The following is a 25,506-nucleotide window of genomic DNA, read 5'->3' as shown; positions in this document are numbered from 1 at the left end:
CAACAACAACAACAACAACAAAGACAAAAGACAAAAGACAAAAAAAAAACACTTTCAAGTGTTGGCCATTGTACACCTTAAGCTTATAGGATGTTATGTATCAATTATCTCAATAAAGTTAGAAAAGAGCTGTGCAAACAAGAAATTGAGAAGAGTGTTATTTCAGGGATTAGGTATGATAGCTCTTCTGTAATACAATTAGAGAAGTGTTTATAAACACTGGTAACAGTGATGTTTATAACACACATGCTTGGTACAAATAAAAACAGGGGTTTTTTTTGTTTGGTTTGTTTGCTTGTTTTGCTTCTTAGGACTGTACCCATGACACATGCAGGTTCCCAGGCTAGGGGTCCAATTGGAACTGTAGCTGCCAGCCTACACCACAGCCACAGCAACGCCAGATCTGAGCTGTGTCTCTGACCCACACCACAGCTCACAACAACGCCGGATCCTTAACCCACTGAGTGGGGCCAAGGATCAAACCTGCGTCCCCATGGATACCAATCAGATTTGTTTCCACGGAGCCACGACAGGAATTCCTCATTACATATCCTTCTACATCATTTTTATTGGTCTAGAACTCTTATTTTTTATGGCTGAAATAGAAATGTAATCTTCTAACAGACATTTAGACTGTACCTTTTCACAATATACCACTTGGAAAAAAAATATGGACAACGTGAAGGTTTAAAATGCATCTGATAAGAGTGCTAAGGAGAGATAAAAGTTGAAGTAATAATGGCTAAGAACTTGGCAGAAGTGTTAAAAATGCCAGTCCTCAAATAAAGACCAAAGAAACCCAAGCAGACTGAGTAAGATATATAGCGAAACTCTGTAACAGAGATTTATTTTGTTTTTGTTTTTGTTGTTGTTGCTATTTCTTGGGCCGCTCCCGCGGCATATGGAGGTTCCCAGGCCAGGGGTTGAATCGGAGCTGTAGCCACCGGCCTACGTCAGAGCCACAGCAACGCAGGATCCGAGCCGCGTCTGCAACCTACACCACAGCTCATGCCAACGCCGGATCGTTAACCCACTGAGCAAGGGCAGGGACCGAACCTGCAACCTCATGGTTCCTAGTCGGATTCATTTCCGCTGCGCCACGACAGGAACTCCCTGTCAATACTTCTATTCCTAATTTATCACTATCACCAATTTCCTGGACCTACCATGCCAGATCCCAAATCCAGATACCGCCTGCTATCTGTTTTCTCTGATTTTATTTTAAATTGCCATGCACCACAGAAATAATCAAGAAAATAGGCCCATTATTGGAGTTCCGGTCATGGCTCAGTGGTTAATGAACCCCAACTAGTATCCATGAGGACGTGGTTCGATCCCTGGCCTCACTCAGTGGGCTAAAAGATCTGGCATTGCCATGAGCTGTGGTGTAGGTCGCAGCTGTGGCGGGGATCCTGCATTGCTGTGGCTGTGTCATAGGCGGGCAGCTAGAGCTCCTAGTAGAGCCCTAGCCTGGGAACTTCCGTATGCCGCAGGTGTGGCCCTAAAAGAACAAAAAATAAACAAATAAAAAATCAGGGCTTTATCTATAGTAACTAAATTCCTAAAGATGGAATTCCCTGGTGGCCTAGAGGTTGTCACTGATGTGGCTGAGGTTCGACCCCTGGCCCAGAAACTTCCACAGGCCAAGGATACGGCCAAAAAAAAAAAAAAGAGGCAATTTCCTAAAGATGACTAAGGAGTACCAGGCAGTGACTAAATAACTACTTTTTTCAAGTTTCAGTTCTTTTAACTAGCATTGTCTTTGTCTCCTTGTGACAAGTACAGAATTAACTAATGTGTAGGCACTGACTAGCAGGTTTTTACTGCCTAGAGAAGTTCTAACTCATTTTACAATACTGATTATTTTCTAAAAAACTCTCATTGACCATGCCTTGGAAGACCTTATCCCAGCTTCACCTTGTTTTCCAGAGATACAAGTCATCTAAAAGTGTCAAGTGAAAGCCATCTTTTTTTTTTTTTTTTGGTGGAAAGCCATCTTTTACATCCACTGAATGGCAGGTTTAGGAGTAGCCCTTGACAGAGTCAATCATTTACTGATCTCAGAAGCAAAAGGGGAGATTAAAAAAAAAGTATAGGAGTTCCCGTCGTGGCGCAGTGGTTAACGAATCCGACTAGGAACCATGAGGTTGCGGCTTCGGTCCCTGCCCTTGCTCAGTGGGTTAACGATCCGGCGTTGCCATGAGCTGTGGTGTAGGTTGCAGACGCGGCTTGGATCCCGCATTGCTGTGGCTCTGGCGTAAGCCGGTGGCTACAGCTCCGATTCAACCCCTAGCCTGGGAACCTCCATATGCCGCGGGAGCGGCCCAAGAAATAGCAACAACAACAACAAAAAGACAAAAAAAAAAGTATAATCCATGTACATCCTCTATAGTTACACTGACCTCAAAAACCTCTCAAAATTCTCTACTAATCACAAAGCTACAATACTACAGAAAAATGGAATGTGAACTAGAAATGAGAGTCAGTTTATAAATACCATCAAGAATAAAAGGAGATTTAATAGATAATGTTGAAACAATTGGCTAGCCATTTTGAAAAACTGTAAAATTTAGATTCCTAACTCACTTATCATTTATCACTTAAATTAATCAACGTAAATTTCAAATGGTTCAAACATCTGAATCTAAAAGACAACCATAAAACTAAAAAAAATTCACCCATTTCCTTTTTCATAATCTTGAATGGATTTCTAAGCATAACAAAAATCTAAAAGCAATAAAAGAATTAGGTGATTACCTAAGAATTAAACATGTTAAGGCACACTATAAGCAAAGTCGAAAGACAAATGGCTGGTTAAAAAACATTCACAGTATACGATAGTCAAAGAAGAAATTTCCTTAATAAAGAAAGAACTCTTGTGAGTTTCCCTTGTGGTGTAGCAGCTTAAATATCCAGCTTGTCACTGCAGCTACCCCGATTGCTGCTGTGACACAAATTCGATCCCTGGCCCAAGACCTCCACATTCAGCAGGCATGGGAAAGAAAAGATAGGAAGACAAATAGGAAGGGAGGGAGGGCGGGGAGGGAGGAAAGGAAGGTAAGGAAGGAAGGGAGAATTCTTCACAGAATAAAAGAAAAACAATAGCCATTGGATAGGGAACAAAAAAGGGCAAAGGAAATGCACAGGGCTTCTGAAGAAAAAAATACAGTAAATACATGGAAAAGGGAACAAGCTTATGCTATATGCTATACTGTTTTGCACCCCTCAAATTAGCAATTAAATTAGCAATTAAAAAAATACATGGAAAAGGGAACAAATTTATGCTATATGCTATTTTGCACCCCTCAAATTAGCAATTAAATTAGCAATTAAAAAAATACATGGAAAAGGGAACAAATTTGCACCCCTCATATTAGCAATTAAAAAAAAAAAAAGATTGTTAAAACACACTGACAAAAATACAGAAACTGGAGTTCCCACCGTGGTGCAGTGGTTAACGAAATCCGACTAGGAACCATGAGGTTGCAGGTTGGATCCCTGACCTTGCTCAGTGGGTTAAGGATCCGGTGTTGCCATGAGCTGTGGTGTAGGTCGCAGACTCGGCTCGGATCCCGCGCTGCTGTGGCTGTGGCGTAGGCCAGTGGCTACAGGTCCGATTCGACCCCTGGCCTGGGAACCTCCATATGCCGCGGGAGCGGCCCAAGAAATGGCAAAAAGACAAAAAAAAAAAAAAAAAAAACCCAGGGAAACAATATGGATGGGAGTGTAAACTGGTATAACATTTTTAAAAAGAAATTTAGTAATATCTGAATTTTCAGATGTAAAACTCTGATCCAGCAATTTCACTTTTAAGAATGTATTCTATAAGCACACTGGCACACTTAAGCAAGGATACTATTTCAAGGATGTTCTCTGCAGCAACTGTTTATAATACTGAAACCCTGGAAGCAACCCAAATGCACATCAATAAGGGATGAGTTAAATTACCAAGCATTTGTGCAACAGAATTGCTAAACAGAGACCTTTAAAAGAATCACATTTACATATATTGGATAAAAAGATATTTAAGATTTACGAAGTTTAGAAAAAGCAAGTTACAGAAGAGGTCCCAAATATGGTCCCGAATGTACAAAAAATTATTCCTTATTACCTTATGACTTTCTATAGTAGTTGAATTCTTTTCAAAGAGCATATATTACTTTGAACTGTAAAATCTGTAAGAGTATTTCAGCAATTTGGGTGTGGTTTTTTTGTTTTTTTGTCCATGCCAGGGATCAAACCCATGCCACAGCACTGACCCAAGCCTTGACCCAGCGACGTCAGATCCTTAATCTTCTGCATCACAAGAGAACTGCAGCAATTTGTTTTTTAATGAAACCAATCTTCTCTTTCTTGAACAAGGACAACTGAAGAGAAAAGAGCCCCAATCTATTTATCATGAGGACAACCAATTAAAATCTTAAAAGTATGAGTAATCTATAAAAACAATAAACTGTGATTGGTACATCCACTGGTCTACTAGTTTTAAGCTATAAACCTATTTCTATTCTATAATCAAAATAATCCAGAACTATATTACTCAGAGTTTATTTTGGCTGTGTTGTTTTACCATCCTACCTGTGTCAATTGTGCAGGTTGACCAGATATGCAATGAGAGAATTATCCTTACTACCATTAAACTTCACAATATTCTATGATCTTATTTTAAAATCAACAGAGATAATGTTTTATAGAAACATGAGAAGGTCTGATGTAGACTATAAAATTTTCAGTTGATGTACTATATATAGCAGGAAACCAGAAAGGATCTAGCAGAAGAACTGCCAACACCATCAGTGAGATGGCAAATGAATACCCTAGTAAACCTAGCGCTACAGACTCATACAGAGCGCTTTCACATCTGCTCTCCTTGGTTTTGTGTAAGAAAAAAATCTGAGCACATCTGACAGCCTATAAATCATCCACATTGGTAGTGACTACATACACACTAAGACACCAAGCCCCATCTTCTGACTTTGTCCTGCCTTGCTACTTTCGTCTTCCTATCTGTGAAAAAACCCACAAATCCATCTCTGTACCATCTTCCCCCTCTTCCTCCCAATTCTCTCTAAAAACAAACAAAACACCATACACATAACACAGCACTGACTTAAACTCCATGCCTCTGAAAACCCATACCTTTTGTCCCGGCTTACTTGAAAGCCCCTTTCCAGGCTTTCCCTCCAAGGCCAAATGCAACTTCTACTTCCGCAGTGAGTCACTTCCCTCCATTCTAAAGCAATATTCCAGAGTTCCTGTCGTGGCTCAGCAGAAACGAATCCGACTACCATCCAGGAGGGTGTGGGTTTGATCCCTGGCCTCACTCAGTGGGTTAAGGATCCAGCGTTGCTATGACCTGTGCTGTAGATCGCAGACATGGCTCGGATGTTGTATTGCTGTGGCTGTGGTATAAGCCGGCAGCTAGAGCTCTGATTCGACCCCTAGCCTGGAAACCTCCGTATGCCACAGGTGCAGCCCTAAAAAGACAAAAACAAAAAAAACAAAAAAACAAAAAAAAACCCTAAGGCAATATTCCCCTATTCCCTCCCCAGCTGGTCTCCTATACCATTTGGTTGCTATATTTATTTAATTCCTATTTATAAGATAGCTGTCTTAATCGCCTGAACCCTATTAGTAGTAAACGAGTTACAATGCCTTCTATATGGATCAAAAGCAACTAGACTAACTGACACTAGAATAACCAGGAAGGCTTAACTAACACTAGAATAACCTGTTGGCTAAAAGGCAGTAAACCAGACTTTAATCTCAGATGCATGTGTTGCAAGTAAGGGCATAATTAAAAGACTGCTAAGGGCAATTCTTATCCAAGAGCCTAGAATGACGATTCAACTTTTTTTTCCCTACTTTTTAGGGCCATACTAGTGGCATATGGAGGTTTCCTAGGCTAGGGGGTCCAATCAGAGCCACAGCTACAGGCTTACACCACAGCCAAAAGCAACACGGGATCCAAGCTGTGTCTGCAACCTTCACCACAGCTCACAGCAACACCAGATCCTTAACCCACTGAGCGAGGCCAGGGACTGAACCCTCAACCTCATGGTTCCTAGTCAGATTCTGTTCTTCTGTGCCACTGCGGGAACTCCTAAGATTCAACTTTTAATAAAGTTATTAAAACTATCTAGATTCCAGAATGTTCTAGATAAAACAAAGAAAGATTAAAAAAACATGAGCTCTTCAAGTTTTATATCCCCACATACTCCTTAGCAACACCACCCTAAAAAGTGTCATAAAGCTGACTGTTGGAGTTCCTGTCGTAGCGCGGTGGTTAACGAAATCCGACTAGGAACCATGAGGTTGCAGGTTCAATCCCTGGCCTTGCTCAGTGGGTTAAGGATCCGGCGTTGCCGTGAGCTGTGGTGTAAGTTGCAGATGCAGCTCGGATCCCACGTTGCCGTGGCTCTGGTGTAGGCCAGTGGCTACAGCTCTGATTCGACCCCTAGCCTGGGAACCTCCATATGCCGCGGGAGCGGCCCAAGAAATGGCAAAAAAAAGATGAAAATAAGTAAGTAAATAAATAAATAAATAAAGCTGATTGTTTATTTTCCCCATCGAACACTTAAAATTTGCAGTTATATTCCTGCTCCAAGGCTTGGTGACATACAACGGGATAAGACAAAAGACAAACCATTAGAAGTAAAAGACTACGACAGGCCCTCTTTTCTTTAAAATAATCAAGTTATCCTTTACGTCTTATTATTTAAAAATGTACCCATTATACCTGCACAAAACTACTCAAATGGTTTTTAAGCAATCCTAATACACAAATTTGCCCCAAATACATCACACCCTAGAAAAAATTAACCACTAATCATACTTTGTTTACCCTCTTAGCATGTGAAATCATTTCAGAATTTTTTTTTTTAACTTACTTATTTTGGGGGCATGCTTGTGGCACCTAGAAGTTCCTGGGCCAAGGATCGAATCCCAGCTACAGCAGTGAGAATGCTGAATCCTTAACCACTAGGCCACCAGAGAACTCCAGGGTTATTTTTTAGAACAATCCTTTAAAAAAAGTTAAAAAGCTGTCAAAGCCAAGTTCAGCTACCAACTCCCATTTCTTTTAACTAATCTTTCTATAATGAAAGATAGAAATCTCTTTCTAAAATGAAGTCTTTCTGTAAGATATGCAAACTCAATCTTTTGACCTTAAAAGCTATAAAAAGTACCAATTAATATTCAATAACTTTATTGCTGCTGGTAATTAAATTATATCTCATTGCACAAAGCCTTGTTCAAGTAAATTGAACTCTACCATCTCTCAAAATGCCAGAGTTTATTCAAAAGATCACATTATCCATGACTGAAGAAAGGTTGAAGAAACAGGCACATATTCCTACTAGGAGAGCAATACTTCCAGAGGATAATTTGGCAATACCTACCCCCAAAAATCTTATGAGCATGTATTCTCTTTGAACTAAAAACAATTTCTAGGAATATATCCAAGGAAATATCACAAACACTTGAACTTTGGTTTATCTGCACTTTCTAGAACCAACATGTTTTGCTTCTTTTTGCTTTTTAGGGCTGCACCCACGGCGTAGGGAGGTTCCAAGGCTAGGGGTCGAAGAGGAGCTACAGCTGCCAGCCTACACCAGAGCCACAGCAATGCAGGATCCAAGCCATGTCTGTGACCTACACCACAGCTCATGACAGGGAGCGAACTCGCAACCTCATAGTTCTTAGTTGGATTGTTTCTGCTGCTCCACGACGGGAACTCCCAAACATGTTTTGCTTTTATCCTAAGAAAACAAGAGATATATTCTCAACCTACTCAGCTGATCAAAGCTCTGCATGGACTTGTCAGTTTTATTTATTTATTTATTTATTTATTTATTGTCTTTTTGCCATTTCTTGGGCCGCTCCCGTGGCATGTGGAGGTTCCCAGGCTAGGGGTCAAATAGGAGCTGTAGCTGCCAGCCTACGCCAGAGCCACAGCAACGCAGGATCCAAGCCGAGTCTGCGACCTACACCACAGCTCACGGCAACGCTGGATCCTTAACCCACTGAGCAAGGCCAGGGATTGAACCTGCAACCTCATGGTTCCTAGTCGGATTGGTTAACCACTGCGCCACGACGGGAACTTCGGACGTGTCAGTTTTAGAATTAGATGCATGTACGGGATGAAGGGGCTAAAGCAGAATAACAATTATGTGAACTTGTTTTTCATAAATTTTTACCAAGGAACTCTCCAGTTTTTTATTAAACACATGTCGTTCTCTCTGTTCAGTTACATACTTAGCTCAAAGAACACTGAATAGAACTAAAAGCATATTAACTGAGTTAATAGATGTAAAACATTTAAAGCAGTACTTGGCACATGATAAACTATTTGCGGTTATTATTATATTTATTAACTAGCTATCCAATGAACCATGCAGCAAAATAAAAGGGAGTCAAGAATAGGTACTGCCTATCAATTAGGAGAAAGAAAACTTCGTCAACCTGATAAAGAGCACCTACAGAAACCACAGCTAACCTAAGTAACAGAGAGACTGAAAGCTTTCTCCCTAAGATCAGAAACAAGACAAGAATGTCCAATGTCCACTCTTGCCAATTCAATTCAACATTGTACTAGAAATTCAAGCAAGGGCCATTAGGCAAGAAAACCTTAGAGCTAATAAAGGTTGCGGGATACCATATCCATATACAAAAACCAGCTACATTTTCAACATGTTAATGACAAATAATCAGAAAATAAAAATTAAGCAAACAATACCACTTTCAATCGCAGCAAAAGGAACAAAATATTTAGAAATAAACCAGAACTCCTGTCTTCCACTTACGATACACAGACTGCATTCAGGGCCAGAGGATACTCAAGGTAAATTTCAAGATTCGCAACTTGGAGTTCCCATTGTGGCTCAGCAATAACGAGCCTGACTAGAACCCATGAGGATGAGGGTTTGATCCCTGGCCTTGCTCAGTGGGTTAAGGATCCGGCATTACCGGGAGCTGTTGTGTAGGTCATAGGTGCAGCTTAGATCCCGAGTTGTTGTGGCTGTGGTATATAGGCCGGCGGCTGTAGCTCCTGTTCAACCCTCAGCCTGGGAACTTCCATATGTCTCGGGGTTGGCCCTAAAAAGCAAAATAAAATAAAATAAAAATAAAATAAATAAAATAAAAACTTCCCAATATCTGTAAAGACCTTTTTGCCCCTCTTCTTGCCATATAAAGTAGCATTCATGGGTTCTAGGTTTTAGGACCTTTGGAGGGAGGAGTCATTTTTACGCCTACCACAGATGTCAATACTCCTAAAACTGATGTGGATATCCACAGGCATAAGGGTGAAGTTCAACCCTTATCTTATACCATATACAAAAATTAACTCAAGGAGCTCCCACTGTGGCTCAGCAAGTTACGAACCCAACATAAGTGCCCACGAGGATGTGGGTTCAATCCCTGGCTTCGATCAGTGGGTTAAAGGACCCAGCATTGCCACAAGCTGCAATGTAGGTCACAGATGCCGCTCAGATTGGGTGATGATATGGCTGTGGCGTAGGCGGGCAGCTACAGCTCTGATTTGACCCCTAGCCTGGGATATTCCATATGCTGCGAATGCCGTCCTAAAAAAAAAGAAAAGAAAAATTAACACAAATGATTACTGACCTAAATGTAAGACTCCAGACAGTAAAACTCCTAGAAGAAAATATAGGAGCAAACCTTCGTGACACTGGGCTTGGCAATGGTCTCCTTGATAGGAGAGCAGAACCACAGGCAATAAATAGAAAAACAGATGAATTTAATCATGCCAAACCTAAGAACTTCTGTACATCAAAGAACAAAATCAACAAAGTGAAAAGGTTGGAATTCCCGTCGTGGCACAGTGGTTAACGAATCCGACTAGGAACCATGAGGTTGCGGGTTCGATCCCTGCCCTTGCTCAGTGAGTTAAGGATCCAGTGTCACCATGAGCTGTGGTGTAGGTCGCAAATGCGGCTCAGATCCCGTGTTGCTGTGGCTCTGGCGTAGGCCAGCGGCTGCAGCTCCAATTCGACCCCTAGCCTGGGAACCTCCATATGCTGTGGGAGCAACCCTAGAAAGGCAAAAAGACAAAAAAAACCAAAAAAACAAAAAACCACACAAAGTGAAAAAGCAACCTACAGAATGGGAGAAAATATCTGTAAATCATCTGATAAGGGGTTAATTTCCAGAATACTATAAGGAACTACAACTCGACAACAAAAAAGCAAATATGCAACCAAAAAAATGGCCAAAGGACATGAATAGACATTTCCCCAAAGACGACATACAAATGGCCAATGTGCTTGTGAAAAGTGCTCAACACCACTAATCATTAGAGAAACGCAAATCAAAACCACAATGAGGTTAGCACCCCACACCCATTAGGACAGCTTACTACTAAACAAAATGAGTTCCCTTGTGGCACAGCAGGTTAGGGATCCAGTGTTGTCACTGCAGGGGCTCAGCTATGGCATGGCTTCGATCCCTGGCCCAGGAACTTTCCACATGCTGTGGGGGCAGCCAAAAAAAACCCACCAACAGAAAATATCAAGTGTTGGTGAGGAGGTGGTTAAATTGGAGCCCTGTGTGCCACTGGTAGAATTATAAAATTGTACAGCTGCCAGGAAAAACTGTGACGGTTGCTCAAAAAATTAAAAATAGAACTACCACATAATCCAATAATCCCACTTCGGGGTATATATCCAAAAGAACAGAAAGCAGACTTTTGAAGAGATACTTGATACCTACATTCACAACCGCAGCATTATTCACAATAACCAAGAAGTGGAAGCAGCTCTAAAGTACCTGGGCCTCCAGCACACAGACAGTAAATTGTGGGATTTCTCAGCCTCCATCTGAGCCCATCTCTCATAATAAATCTTTCTATATATTTACATACATCCAATTAGTTCTGCTTCATTGGAGAACCCTGACTAATACACGTGCCAGTTGAGAACTGCCACACTAAGAACTATGTCTCAAACTGTAACCTGCATATAAATTACCTGGGAATCTTATTAAAATGATTTTTTTTTTTTTGTCTCTTTAGGGCTACACCTTCAGCATATGGAAGTTCCCAGGCTAGGGGTCAAACTGGAGTTACAGCTGCTGGCCTATACCACAGATGCAGCAACGCCAGGTCCGAGCCACGACTGCAGCCTAAACCACAGTTCACGGCAACGCCAGATCCTTAACCCACTGAGTGAGGCCAGGGATGGAACCCACATCTTCATGAATACTAGTCAGGTTTGTTACCACTGAGCCACAAGGGGAACTCCTTAAAATGAAATTTATTCAGCAAGTGTGAAGTGGGGCATTCATTTTTTTTCCCCTTTTTCGGCCACCAAATACGGAAGTTCTCAGGTCAGGGACTGAATCCCAGCCACAGCCATGACCTACATTACAGCTGCAGCAACACCAGATCCTCAACCCACTGCACCAGGCAAGGGATCAAAGCAGCGCCACCACAGTGACAAGCCAGATCATCAGCCCACTGCACCGAAGTGGGAACTCCCGAGGTGGGGCATTTCTAACAGGCTCCCAGGTGGTGCTGATGCCCCTGGTCTCAGCTGGTAAGCCATAACGACTGGCATGGTGGGGTTCTTTAAGTCCTCAATACTCAGAGGTCACATTTTACTCATCTGCTCACTCCCTAAAGTGAACAAATGTTAAAATGGAAAAACACATTCTATTTCAGAGCAGTATTACTTACACTAAACCAAGAACAAGGTCCTACTTCTTGTTTTAAGCTAAACAATCTGACTTTTATTAACCGCATTAAAGCCTGGAATGATTAAAACTTAATGAATTAAATCAACTATAATAAAAAAAAAACTAAAAAAACCTTAATGAATTAAGACAATAAGGAGTACTGAAAACATACAGACATTAGAACAATTGAAAAGTTGTTGTTGTTGTTTTTTCTTTTTAATGAGATGTAGGGAGTTCCCTGGTGGTCTAGTGGTTAAGATTCAGCACTTTCACCATTGCAGCCTGGGTTCAATCCCTGGTGTGGAATTGAGATTCCACATCAACTGCTGCATGCCACGCAAAAAAAAAAAAGACAAGGTAAAGAGAAAATCGTATTTGATAACAGAAAAGTTTCAGTTAAAAAACAACATGAATTAGCCTCCAGTCCCTAAATCATGGAAGGCAAAGGCTACCCAATGCTGGCTCACCCTTCTGCACAAATTTCACATCTTATGTCACACTAAAACTAGCCCATAAATAACATAAATATTTCACAATTAGCTAATTAAGAGTCTACGAATAAACTTCATCATGCTAACTTAAGCAGCAACATCTATATTCCCATATCCAGCTGCTGTATTCACAGTTCAAGTAGGAAAAGCAAAGTCTCAGGATGCCAAAGACAACCCATCTTAGCAAGTTCCACGCCTATTTGTTAACTAAATAAGTCTCAAATTTCAAACCCTTGCTGAAATCAAACCTATACAAATGTCACTGCATAAAATAAACAGCCTGATGCAATAAATGACATCAGTTACATGTCTATGACTCTTAAGCATAAACCTTGACCTTAACAACAAGCCTGGTGTCACGGTCCTCTCTGTATTCTTATGTTGAGCAAACTTAGGCAGGACAACTAGTAAAACTCCCTAATCTCTCTCTCCCCCAAGATTTATAATGGAGTACTGAACTACCGAGGCTAGGTACCCTGCTAATTATGCCCCTTATATCTGTTAAAACTAATTAGCAACAATTATTTGTACGAACCTAATTATGTCAATGAGGGGGAGGGGCGTTCTCATTACATGGAGTTCCCTGAAGGCAAATACATCTGTACTGGATCACTGCTATAGCCCTAGTATCTAGCAGGGCACCCATAATTCCTGACAGGTTAGGGAGTTGAAGGAAGGAAGGAAGGAAGTCTACAACATAGCAGATACCCCCCCAAAATGTTCACTGAATTAATTTAAAAGGGCTTATTTTCTAACTCCTTCACCACCAGATATTTAACATAAATCTTAAAGCATACATTGCAAACGCCACTTACATCAATAAAGTTCACTTCTATGAGAAGCGCAGCAATTTACACACCCGTGTCACTGGCACTGAGGTGTCTGTGACTGACTGGCACGTATTCTCCAATTTAGTTTTCTCCTCTGCACCTCAACAGTACCTACTGAATATCCATTTGCAACAAAGAGAGCTCAAGAGATGGCAATCCAGAGTTCCCGTCGTGGCGCAGGGGTTAACGAATCCGACTAGGAACCATGAGGTTGCGGGTTCGATCCCTGGCCTTGCTCAGTGGGTTAAGGATCTGGCATTGACATGAGCTGTGGTGTAGGTTGCAGACGCGGCTCGGATCCCGCGTTGCTGTGGCTCTGGCGTAGGCCAGTGGCTACAGCTCCGATTAGACCCCTAGCCTGGGAATCTCCACATGCCGCGGAAGAGGCCCAAAGAAATAGCAAAAAAAAAAAAAGAGAGATGGCAATCCTTGTTCTAGAACACTGAATTTGTTCTCTATTTCAGTCGTTCACCTCAAAAAGTAAAAGCCTTGGAGTTCCCGTCGTGGCGCAGTGGTTACTGAATCCGACGGAGAACCATGAGGGTGCCAGTTCGATCCCTGGCCTCGCTCTGTGGGTGGGGGATCCGGCGTTGCTGTGAGCTGTGGTGTGGGTTGCAGATGCAGCTCGGACCCCGAGTTGCTGTGACTGTGGTGTAGGCCGGTGGCTACAGCTTCGATGAGACCCCTAGCCTGGGAATCTCCATATGCCGAGGGAGTGGCCCTAGAAAAGACAAAAAGACCAAAAAAAAAAAAAGTAAAAGTCTCACCGTTGCTGCGGGGCTCTAGGGACTCCTCTGAACGGTCTCTTTGGTCGCCTTCCTTTCCCTCAGCATTTTCACTGGACTTTGACAGGCGTTTTCTCAGAGACATTTCTTCGCCCACCATCGTGTGGTGTCTAGGAAAGAAGACAGAAAAAGCCCCGAACTTAGTACCTGGCTTAGGCATATCTCCCAACATCACCATATGTAGGGGAGGTGGCAAATGATATATTCTCCTCTTTTTGTTTTACTTTCATCATGTTTAAGCATTTTCTGAGTACAAGATACTGTTAACGAAGATGAAGAAATTAGTCCCTGTAAAGTAACGGGCAGGTTTCAAAACACAGGCCCCATTCTTGAACAAATAAGGTATAGTAAGTACCTGAAAAATTAAGAATTAAATAAAAAGTAAATCCAAAGATGTGTCAAAGTAGAGCATAATCAATTGTTGAGGCAATGGGGAGTTCCTGTTGTGGTGCAGTGGGAACGAATCTAATTAGGAACTATGAGGTTGCAGGTTCGATCCCTGGCCTCGATCCGTGGGTTAAGGATCCGGCGTTGTCATGAGCTGTGGTGTAGGTCACAGACGTGTCGTGGATCGGATGTTGCTGTGGCTCTGGCGTAGGCCGGCAGCTGTAGCTCTGATTGGACCCCTCGCCTGAAAACCTCCACATGCCGCAGGTGTGGCCCTAAAAAACAAACAAACAAAAAAAAAATTTGAGGCAATCGTAAAAATATGTACCTCACGTTCAGAGACAGAAGAGATCACTAAGAGGTGTAAAGGTTTCACAGAAAAAAAAAAAAGTATGTGAACTGAGCCCTGGGGATGAGAGCAGAGCACTCACTCTGTGGGTGAGAAAGGGTGAATGAAAACAAGGTCCCTATAAGCCCTTTCAGGCAACCATGACTGATCAGGCTCCTTCACTACGGAAAAAGAAACTTTTGTTGAGTATCTACTAACTGCCAGGACTCTACTAGGTACAGTAAGTTTTCTCCTCTAATCTTCCTAACTCTGCAAAAAAAAGATGTATGTATGCATGCAAAAAAAAGATTTCATGTATGAGAAAACTAAGGCTCCAAGTAATTACTGTCAAGGCCCCCCGCCCACACACCAGGAACATACCCATGGCTGAAAGAGTTGCATGTATTAGGAACACATACCCTGGGCCACTGGGGGGCATCTCAGTAAGAGAGTATTAGAAATGACTTATTTAGGATTGGGGATGTGGCTAAGCGATTTTGGAGGAGGGTCCAAAGAAGCAGGGGTTCATTCTGGCTTGAGGGCCATCAGAAGCAAGGACAATGGGATGACAGGCTACACCACCCAGGTCTCTCCATGGGGGAACCGACTAGAGGGAGGCTAAAGCTGTAACTGATGAGCCAGCAACAATCATCCCCAGCAGCCTGGAGAGGAGGATGCTGGCTACTTCATGACTTGGTTGATATTCATGTGGTTCATGTTTTTATCTCTGTTAAGTCAGGATTATGTTCTCTCCATGATCTGTCGTAGTCTTGTCGGATGCTGACACTCAGTGAAACTGTTTGTGTCCAAGAGAACACCCAGAAGACCCAGCTGTTAAGTGTCAGGCTGGCTCACAGCAACACCAAGACCTAATGGGTGTTGATTGTACCAGTGCAGCTCCAGGATACCCAGGATTGCTTTGCTGATTCTCATACAGTAACTTACCCAAGACCACACAGCTAAGGACAGGGCCAGATCTGAACCTGCGTCAGATCCAAACTACAAACACCACCCACTATTTGAGTTTTTTTTTTTTTTTTTTTTTAAGTTGGTAACAGAGAAATATGATGAGCGGCAAAGACCAGAAATGAGAGCTGGAATCAAACTGTCAAGGACTAATGAATTAGGACTTCTATCAGCTGGGCAGTGGTAAGCCATTGTATGCATTGAAAAATAAGTCCAAAATTGGGAGTTCCATCGCGGCTCAGTGGTTAATGAATCCGACTAGGAACCATGAGGTTGTAGATTTGATCCCTGGCCTCGCTCAGTGGATTAAGGATCCAGTGTTGCTGTGGCTGTGGTGTAGGCCAGCAGCTACAGCTCCAATTAGACCCCTAGCCTGGGAACTTCCATATGCCATGGGTGTGGTCCTAAAAAGAAAAATAGGCCCCAAATCAAATTTTAGGCAGATCAGTAACAAGACAGGAGAAGGTTTATGCCAAAGTAGTGTTTTACTATCAAGTTTTCATTAGTCTGAAATAAAATGAACAATAATGAAGTACTCACTACACTTTTTCAATTCTAAGATTATGGACATTTATGTTAAAATGTCCTTTCCTGTATGAAATAAGCACATGATGAGTTTGTTTTCTTAAATATCACTGCTTAGCAAAGTAAAAATCTGATACATCTGGAACAGTTACCTTTCATTTTTTTAGTTTCTTTGTTTTTGTCTCTTTTGTCTTTTTAGGACCACACCCATGGCATATAGAAGTTCCCAGGCTAGGGGTGGAATAGGAGCTGTGGGCGCCAGCCTATATATACCACAACCATAGCAACGCAGGATCTGAGCTGCGTCTGCAACCTACACCCCAGCTCAGGGCAATGCTGGATCCATAACCTACTGAGAGAGGCCAGGAATCAAACCCATGTTCCCATGGATACTAGTTGGGTTCATTAACTGATAAGCCACGATGGGAACGCCCTCATTTTTTTTTTTTTTTTTAATTTTCCCACTGTACAGCAAGGGGGTCAGGTTATCCTTACATGTATACATTACAATTACATTTTTCCCCCAGCCTTTCTTCTGTTGCAACATGAGTATCTAGACAAAGTTCTCAATGTTATTCAGCAGGATCTCCTTGTAAATCTATTCTAAGTTGTGTCTGATAAGCCCAAGCTCCCGATCCCTCCCACTCCCTCCCCCTCCCAACTCCCTCATTTTTTTCTGAAATCACACAAATGAAACAATTATGGAACAGTAGATGAACATATTAAGTAGAAATTTTAGACCAATAAGATCCACTTAAAAGGAGGAACCTAGGAAAGAGATCAGTGCAATTGATTCATACGGAAGTCATTTGTGTAACGGTGACAGAGGAAGCCAGAAGCACATCAAACTCTCCAGTGGAAAAAAATTAGAGAAGTGAGAACTTACAAATGAACTCGGGGATGCCCTCAAGTAAGACATCAAGAAGTAGAAAAGAAATCAGAACAGAGTAAGAAAGATGCACAAATAATCAAGATGTTTCAAAAAGGGATTATACGGGGGTTAACAGTGTGGAATTAAAAACAGGGACTCTGGTGGAGTTCCCGTCATGGTGCAGTGGAAACAAATCTGACTAGGAACCATGAGGTTGAGGGTTTGACCTCTGGCCTCGCTCAGGAGGTTAAGGATCCGACGTTGCGGTGAGCTGTGGTGTAGGTCGTATATGCGGCTCTGATCTGGCAATGCTGTGGCTGTGGCGAAGGCCGGCGGCTGTAGCTCTGATTGGACTCCTAGCCTGGGAACCTCCATAGGCCCCGAGTGTGCCCCTAAAAAGCAAAAAAAACCAGAGACTCTACTTTTGAGTATCTATGTGCTTGTCATGTATTTTTATCTCAATACAGTCTTTAAGGTAGGTACTATTATTTTATCCCCCCAATAATATCTTCGGTCACCATATCTTCCCATGTACTCTTTCCTGTCTTTGGAAAGCTGTTTCTCCTCTGCCTTTTTTTTTTTTTTTTTTTTTGCCCGTGCTCGCAGCATACAGAAGTTCCCAGACCAGGGATCAAACCCGCTCTACAGCAATGATCCAAGTCCCTGCAGGGACAACAATGGATCCTTAACTCAATGTGCCACAAGGGAACTCCATACACTGATTTTTTTTAAGGTTAAAAGATGCCTTAATAAATCAAGTTTAATAGACAAATAAGTGCTGTTAAATAGGCCTATAGGGGAAAGGAAAAAAAAAAAAAACTTAAACCTGGGTACCTTATAAAATAATGAAAATATTAAAGGAGTTGTTGGTGATAAGATTTAGAACCATCAACCTAGTTTAGAGAATAAACCTGACTTCAAAAGCTAAAGCACAAAGAGTTCCTGTCATGGCGCAGTGGTTAACGAATCCGACTAGGAACCATGAGGTTGCGGGTTCGGTCCCTGGCCTTGTCCAGTGGGTTAAGGATCCGGCATTGCCGTGAGCTGTGGTGTAGGTTGCAGACGCAGCTTGGATCTGGCATTGCTGTGGCTCTGGCGTAGGCCGGTGGCTACAGCTCCGATTAGACCCCTAGCCTGGGAACCTCCATATGCCGCGGAAGTAGCCCTAGAAAAGGCAAAAAGACAAAAAAAAAAAAAAGCTAAAGCACAGGTACTGAGTTTGCACAATTACACTGCCATAGTTTCAATTGAGACGTGAGCCAAAGAAAGCGCCAGTTCTTGGCAGAACCTCCTTGCCTACCTGTTTGCATCTCTCACAAGCATTCTATCTTCATAAATCTATTTCTTGCCTATCAAAAATAAAATAATAAAAAAAAAGCACCAACGCGTCACAAAAATCTCCATGACACAGTTTATGCTAATATCTTTGGCATCCATTTCCTCCACTTCACAGGAAGACAAAACCATAACACAGTGGGGAAAGCACAAGATTTGGCATCAGAATACAGAGAGTTAAGTTTCCATCTCTGTTCCCATACTGTGTCCTCGGGTAAATCCTCCAACCTCTGACTCTGGTGCATCACCTAGAAAATGAAAAAATACCACTGCACAGAGCTCCCACAACCAAGAAAGCGAGATAATACTAGAATGCCAACTTTGTATTCTTAATTTTAAAAATTAAATGGCCTGATCCCTACATTTCCACCTCCCATATGCTATAGGACACTATAAACATAAGCCTTATCATCCCTCAAATTCTACTTGTGTTTGCTTTCACAATGTGCTAGCTGAGGGTAAATAAAATACTGTAATTAGATACTTTCTCAGATGCCGCTTCAGCACCACGTGGCTTCCGAGAAAATATTAACAAATTTTATTTTTGTCTATGACACAGATGTTAGGAAAGATTACTACTTAAAATATCACAACTCAGTTTTGACCAAATTCTCCGATTAGGTAAATCTTAAGATTATGAGATGACATCTGAATCGAACTCCTCCTGCCGGGCATATCAGCCAACAGTACATGGCTGTTGTGGCAGAAGACAGAAGGAAATGATAGCAACATTCAGTTCATCTGTTCCCTCTCTACACCGACAGATCACTTTGGCCTCTGCGGACAGCAGATCACAGTGAGGGAAAGCATGTATGCAAGGAACCTCCTTTGCAATCATCCTAAGACTCCTGAAATCACCCAAGTGAGATGAAGGAGAGCGGAACTTTCTGACCACTCGTCTAAAATAGGAACATGAGGAGTTCCTGCTGTGGCACAGCAGATTAAGGGTCCGGCTGCTGTTTATCTGTGGCAGCAGGGGTTCAATCTCCGGGTCAGAACAGTAGATTGCGGATCTGGGGTCGCCGAAGCTGTGATGTAGCTCACAGCTGTGGCTCAGATTCAACCCCTGGCCCAGGAACGTCCACGTGCCATAGGTACGGCCAAAAATAAAAAATAAAAATAAATAAATAAATAGAAGTTCTGGTCGTGGCGTAGTGGAAACAAATCTGACTAGGAACCGTGAGGTTGCGGGTTTGATCCCTGGCCTTGCTCAGTGGGTTAAGGATCTGGCATTGACATGAGCTGTGGTGTAGGTCACAGACGGGCTCAGATCCCGAGTTGCTGTGGCTCTGGCGGAGGCTGGCAGCTGTAGCTCCGATTTGACCCCTAGCCTGGGAACCTCCATATGCCACGTATGTCCGACGAACATAGGACCATAGTTTTTTCTTCCATCCCATTAGGACAGGAAGGGGAGTTATCCGCTTACTTTCAGGTCACTGTTTAAGAAAATAGTTCAGTCAGATTATCACATCTGATGCTTCTCCTTCTAAGTATGCACTGCCTCCCCGGTCACTCCCTTGTTTACTGAGGACGTGGACGCCTCGTTCACTGCCCCCCACACACACACACCCCTTCCCTTCAACATTCATGTAAAATGATCCAAACCATGGCCTCCAAGCTCCTCAACTTATTCCTTTCTCCAAAAAACTGTTCCCAGTCACATCTTCTCCTGGAATTTACTGTTACCAATAATTGCACCATGTCCATAATTCTGAGCTCCAGCTCATCTAACCCTCTGACCTCCACCAACACACTAATTCTTTGATACCCTTTCTCTCCTAACCAGGCCCAGACCTCCTAGAGATCCAGACTCCTATCCAAAGGCCTACCTGATGCCTTTATGTAGGTAGAGATCTTACAGACACCTCAAATTTTTTCTTTTTTTTCCTTTTCTGTCTTTTGTCTTTTTAGGGCCGCACTCACAGCATATGGAGGTTCCCAGGCTAGGGGTCCATTTGGAGCTCCAGCTGGGAGCCTACACCATGGCCAAAACAACGAGGGATCCAAGTCATGTCTGCAAGCTACACCAGAGCTCACGGCAACGCCGGATTCTTAACCCACTGAGCTAGGCCAGGGATCGAACCTGCGTCCTCATGGATACTAGTCAGGTTCATTAACTGCTGAGTCATGACGGAAACTCCCAGACATCTCAAATTTGACATGACCAAAACTGAAATACTGATGTTCCTTCCAATTCCATTCTGTCTTTCCCAACCCAATTAACGGGACTGGCACAAACTCTTGGCTCTTTAAGAAACAAACTTTAACAACTCTTTAACACACCAACCTAAGCGTTATCCTTGATACCTTACTTTTCCTTAACCAATCCAACAGTCAGTCCATTTTTCTCTGCCTTCAAAATAATACATCCAGTTCAACCCCTGGCCTCAATCAGTGGGTTGAGGATCCAGCACTGCCAAGAGCGGACACGGCTTGGATTCTGCATGGCTACGGCTGTGGCGTAGGCTGGCAGGTATAGTTCTGATTCGACCCCTAGCCAAGGAACTTCCATGTGTCACAGGTGCAGTCCTAAAAAGCAAAAATCACAAAACAACAACAACAAGAAGTTCCTGTCATGGCTCTGTGGAAATGAATCTGACTAGTAACCTTAAGGACAGAGGTTCTATCCCTGGCCTCACTCAGTGGGTTAAGGATCCGGCATTGCCATGAGCTATGGTGTAGGTCGCTCGGATCTAGCATTGCTGTGGCTGTGGTACAGGCCTATAGCTGCAGCTCTGATTCCACCCCTAGCTTGGGAACCTCCATATGCCTCGGATGCTGCTCTAAAAAGACAAAAACAACAACAACAACAACAAAAGCAAGGCCTAGGCAAGATTCAAGGAAAACCAGGAGCAAGCAAGTTCCAAAATTAGAGGATTCAAGAAGTCAGTATCTGGAGTTCCCGTCGTGGTGCAGTGGTTAATGAATCCGACCAGGAACCATGAGGTTGTGGGTTCGATCCCTGGCCTTGCTCAGTGGGTTAAGGATCTGGTGTTGCTGCGAGCTATGGTGTAGGTCGCAGACACGGGTCGGATCCCACGTTGCTGTGGCTCTGGTGTAGGCTGGTGGCTACAGCTCCGATTCAACCCCTAGCCTGGGAACCTCCATATGCCGCGGGAGCAGCCCAAGAAATGGCAAAAAGACCAAAAAAAAAAAAAGTCAATATCTGTCAATATCACAGATATCACAGATAGAAGGAAAAAAGCAGAGGAGCGGAAAACAAAAGAGGGTGGACCAGGGAATATTTCACAATTTGGGGACATTAATAGCTACCATTTACTTGCACAGTTTCAGGAAGAAGGACAAAGAAATAAATTGGATTGGGTTGCAAAATGAATTGAGGAAGTAAAAATCATGATCATAAGACTAGTCTCTCAAGATGTCCAGAAATAAAAGAACCAGGCACTAATGTTTACCAAGCCAGTAATATCTACAGTGCTGGGCGCCAGGGTGAGTACACATCATACCTCACTTAACACTTCCATTTTAAAGATCTAAAATACTCGGAAATACTACTAAACTCAAAGTCATATGCCAGTAAGTGGCAGTAGAAACATTTACACCCAAAGTGCCCAAGCTGATTAGATGGCTATTTTAAAAATAGCTAGCGGAAACGAATCCAACTAAGAACCATGACCTCATCAGTGGCCTCATCACTGGCCTCATTCAGTGAATTAATGACATAGCATTGCTGTGAGCTGCGGTGTAGGTCATAGATGCGGCTCTGATCTGGCATTGCTGTGGCTCTGGCATAGGCCGGCAGCTACAGCTCAGATTTGATCCCTAGCCATATGCCTCAGGTGTGGCCCTAAATGCCAAAAAAAAAAAAAAAAAGCTATCCCCTTTGGCTCAGGGGCTTAAGGATATGGTGTTGTCACTGCTGTGTCGATGTCATGGCTAGGGTTTGATCCCTGGTCTGGGAACTTCTGCATGTCGCAGGTATGGGTGGGGGGGAACTATACACACATCAAACAATCATTTCTTTTTTTTTTTTTTTTGCCATTTCTTGGGCCGCTCCCACGGCATATGAGGTTCCCAGACCAGGGGTCTAATCAGAGCTGTAGCTGCCAGCCGACGTCAGAGCCACAGCAACGCGGGATCCGACCCGTGTCTGCGACCTACACCATAGCTCGCAGCAACACCATGGAGCAAGGCCAGGGATCGAACCTGCAACCTCATGGTTCCTAGTCAGATTCGTTAACCACTGCGCCATGACGGGAACTTCTGAACAATCATTTCTTAAGAATCCAATCAGTTCACTGGTTTCAGAATATTCAGTGTGGTGGTATCTAACTTGCCTTAAGAAAGCAAAATGACTGGAGTTCCTATGGTGGTGCAGTGGAAATGAATCTGACTCGGAACCACGAGGTTGCGGGTTCGAACCTTGGCCTTGCTCAGTGGGTTAAGGATCCGGCGTTGCCATGAGCTGTGGTGTAGGTTCCAGATGCAGCTCGGATCCTGCATGGCTGTGGCTGTGGCTGTGGCATAGGCCAGCTCAGATTAGACCCCTAGCCTGGGAACCTCCATATGCCACAGGTGGGGCCCTCAAAAGACAAAAGACAAAAAAAAAAAAAAAAAGAAGGAAAAGAAGCAAAATGAAAATAACTGGATTGAACCACTGAAGTGAACGATGTTAGAAAGAAGTGTCCACTTCAGCCTGCTATATACCTACTATTAAAGCCTTCTCGCTATGTTGGGGGGGGCGAGAGGATACTTTGCAGATAAAGACAACAATCCAAAACAAACTTTTCCCTCTGGCTTCCAAACAACGATTTGGTCTAGTACAACCTACAATATTTACATATCAAAAAGAACTAGGTCAATATGTCAATTAGCAAACCCAAGGAACCCAGACAAATTCTTACGTGCATTTGTATGGCCCGTATAATCATTTCTCCTAGAGGATAAATTCCAAAAGTAAATTTTGTTAACCGCCTTTGTTAAAAACTATTTTCCATTTCGTTCCCAAAGGAAACAGGAATCTTCCCCAATTAACATTTTCCATTCAAAATTCCCCTCCACTGTCCTCCAACTCATTCATCCTTTCATTGTGTCAGGTGCTGGTTGAGAGGTTGAGAATGAAGACCTAAATTAGGACTAGCCCAGCCTTCATGAAATTTACATGCCATTAGAGAAAAGGAAGCATCTAAGTAACTAATGGAGCCCATTACAATTAACGCAGCTAAAGAAAATAGAGTGCTAGGAGAGATGAACAGGCAGAGTATCCATTTACTGAAGAAGTGACATTTGTTTGGGGTGATACTGAGGAAAGGTATGAGAAGGAGAGAAGAGTGAATTAAAGATGGAGGAAACCTTTAAAAACCAGAAAATAGTAAAGAGAAAGAAGCTTTCTTAAAATAAAAATAAAACCAGTGACCCTAGAGAACCGGGAAAATAGCAACCCAAACTGAACTGAAGACAAGCATGGCAGCAGCGTTTTGATCTTTATCCTAAGAAGGTGAAGTCTTCGAAGAGTTCTCAGCACATCATGCAATGAGAAACTTTTTAAATGGTGACTCTTGAATGCATCAGAGCGCCTTCTAAAATCCATTTTCATGCCCAGACAGCACACAACTTCCCTAGTCATTCCTTCATCCATTGATACCGCTCAACTTGAAGCAAGGGAAAAAAGACGAATGCTTCAAGTTGATTTCTACTCAAGGGAAAGGCAAGCACTCTGAAGAAAAGTAGTCTAAACAGATAGCAGCCCCTTAAATATTAAGTGATAATAAACTTTATATATAAACATGCAGAGTATAGTTTACAGCTGTTTCTCGCTTACAAATAACATCTAAACACATATATCATTTAAACTGCACGGCTATTAACATTTAAAAACGACAGAAACTTAATTACATCCTAATACTAAGGATATTTACTAATATTTATTAAGATAAAATATGAGCTTGATTAAGATTTTGGTACCCAGATTTCGGATGTCCTGAAGTACCATCAACACACGTTTTTCCTAAAATCAATCAAAAGCTGACTTCCTCAGGGCGTTTTTGGTTTCGTTTTTTTAAGGAATAAAATGTGTTCTAATTCATAACTTTCTTTACTACTGCCTTGAGAGATGCCACAAGACTGGGGGGGGTCACCAAACAAACCCGGCTCCCGAAGCTAACTTTCCCGCCTGTCCCATCCCCCAAACTGCCCGGGACTCAAGCAGTCTCCCGCTCCCCCGGCTCCCCGCCCCTGAGCCCGGGACAAGGCCAGGCCGGCCCGGCCAGAGTTGCAGCCACCACTTCTGTCCCCTTCCCCTCTGGCAGAAGTGGGTGGACCGAGGCGGGAAGTGAGGAGGGAGCCGGGGAGCATGAGCATTACCTGGGGCCGGAGCCCGACAACAGGGACCCGAGGAAGGAGAGCAAAGCCGGGAAGCCGTCACAGCGCGGGTTGCAGGAAGGTCGGTTCGCAGCCGAACTCCGGATGCCCCAGGCCGGCAACGCAACCAACCGCAGACCAAGAATAAGCTTCCAACTCACCAGCCCCGCCGCCCCCAGTCTCGCAGCCCGCTACGCAGCGTAACGCGCACGGCCCTCGCCGGCTCAGGATTTTATTGGTGGTCCGGGAGGCCGCCAGGCTCCGCCCACCGCCCACGGGTGCCCCGCCCCTTCCTCGGCTCGCGGGTTCAAGGGGTCCCCTGCAAGAGGCGCTTGGGGCCAACAGAACGTGACGCCGGCCACAGCAGCCTTTTTTTCCATTTCTGCCCCTGCAATCCAATGTGTAGCAGAAATGGGACGGAGATTACAAGCTGTAGGTCCGAAAATGCACCCTGCATGGTTGCGCAGGATTGGCGAGCTCGGTGCCCTTCTTGAGACCGTATGTAGATGGCTGTAGTTTGCTCTGACCTCCCAGGACACCTAGGCGCACTAGCCAGAGGCTAGTCATGGAATGCTTTAATGCTTTGTATACTGTTCTTAACTGTGTCCTTCAGCAAATTAGATAAAGAGACAGTAAGATAAGAGAAATGGGCCAATTATAAACTAAAAGGGGACTTCATAATCAAAGAAAAACTATGTTGCCGAGAGATTTAGGACATAGATTAGAAGCAATAGTTAGACTCTATCTGTTTAGGTCCCTTAGATTTTATGAAGGCAAAGGTGTGGGTGAAACCAAAGATAGGTAAAAAGGGGGTGATGAGGGCAGCAGAGACTGGAGCGCCACACTCACAGCCAGCAAAGCAGTACAAGCTACCCTATCCTGCCTTATCAGTCCAGCCCTACAGCAAACTGGGCTCCCAGGACCCCATCAGACTGCCCTGCACAAATGGATCAAGTTTCCCTGTACTGACTAC

General features: G+C 43.3%; 1 protein-coding gene across 3 annotated transcripts in view; it reads right to left on the bottom strand.

The window, feature by feature from the left end:
- SOAT1 (sterol O-acyltransferase 1) overlaps positions 1-24,739 on the bottom strand; it is a 64,305-nt gene extending 39,566 nt beyond the window's left edge. Inside the window, exons 1-2 of one of the 3 annotated variants that reach the window (XM_047753025.1) lie at positions 24,537-24,739; positions 13,783-13,910 (exon numbers count right to left, since the gene is read on the bottom strand). In XM_047753025.1, coding sequence (XP_047608981.1) covers positions 13,783-13,900 — 118 coding nt within the window. In that variant the 5' untranslated portion in view covers positions 13,901-13,910; positions 24,537-24,739. Of the gene's footprint in view, positions 1-13,782; positions 13,911-24,536 lie in introns of those variants that run through there. The other 2 variants (XM_047753026.1, XM_047753027.1) reach the window with 2 other exon arrangements.
- Between the last annotated feature and the right edge of the window lie 767 nt (positions 24,740-25,506).

This window comes from Phacochoerus africanus, chromosome 11 (genome assembly GCF_016906955.1).
Source record: "Phacochoerus africanus isolate WHEZ1 chromosome 11, ROS_Pafr_v1, whole genome shotgun sequence".
In the NCBI taxonomy this organism is placed as follows: Eukaryota; Metazoa; Chordata; class Mammalia; order Artiodactyla; family Suidae; genus Phacochoerus; species Phacochoerus africanus.
Note: the sequence above shows the minus strand (reverse complement) of the source record. Positions and strands in the feature narration are given on the sequence as shown.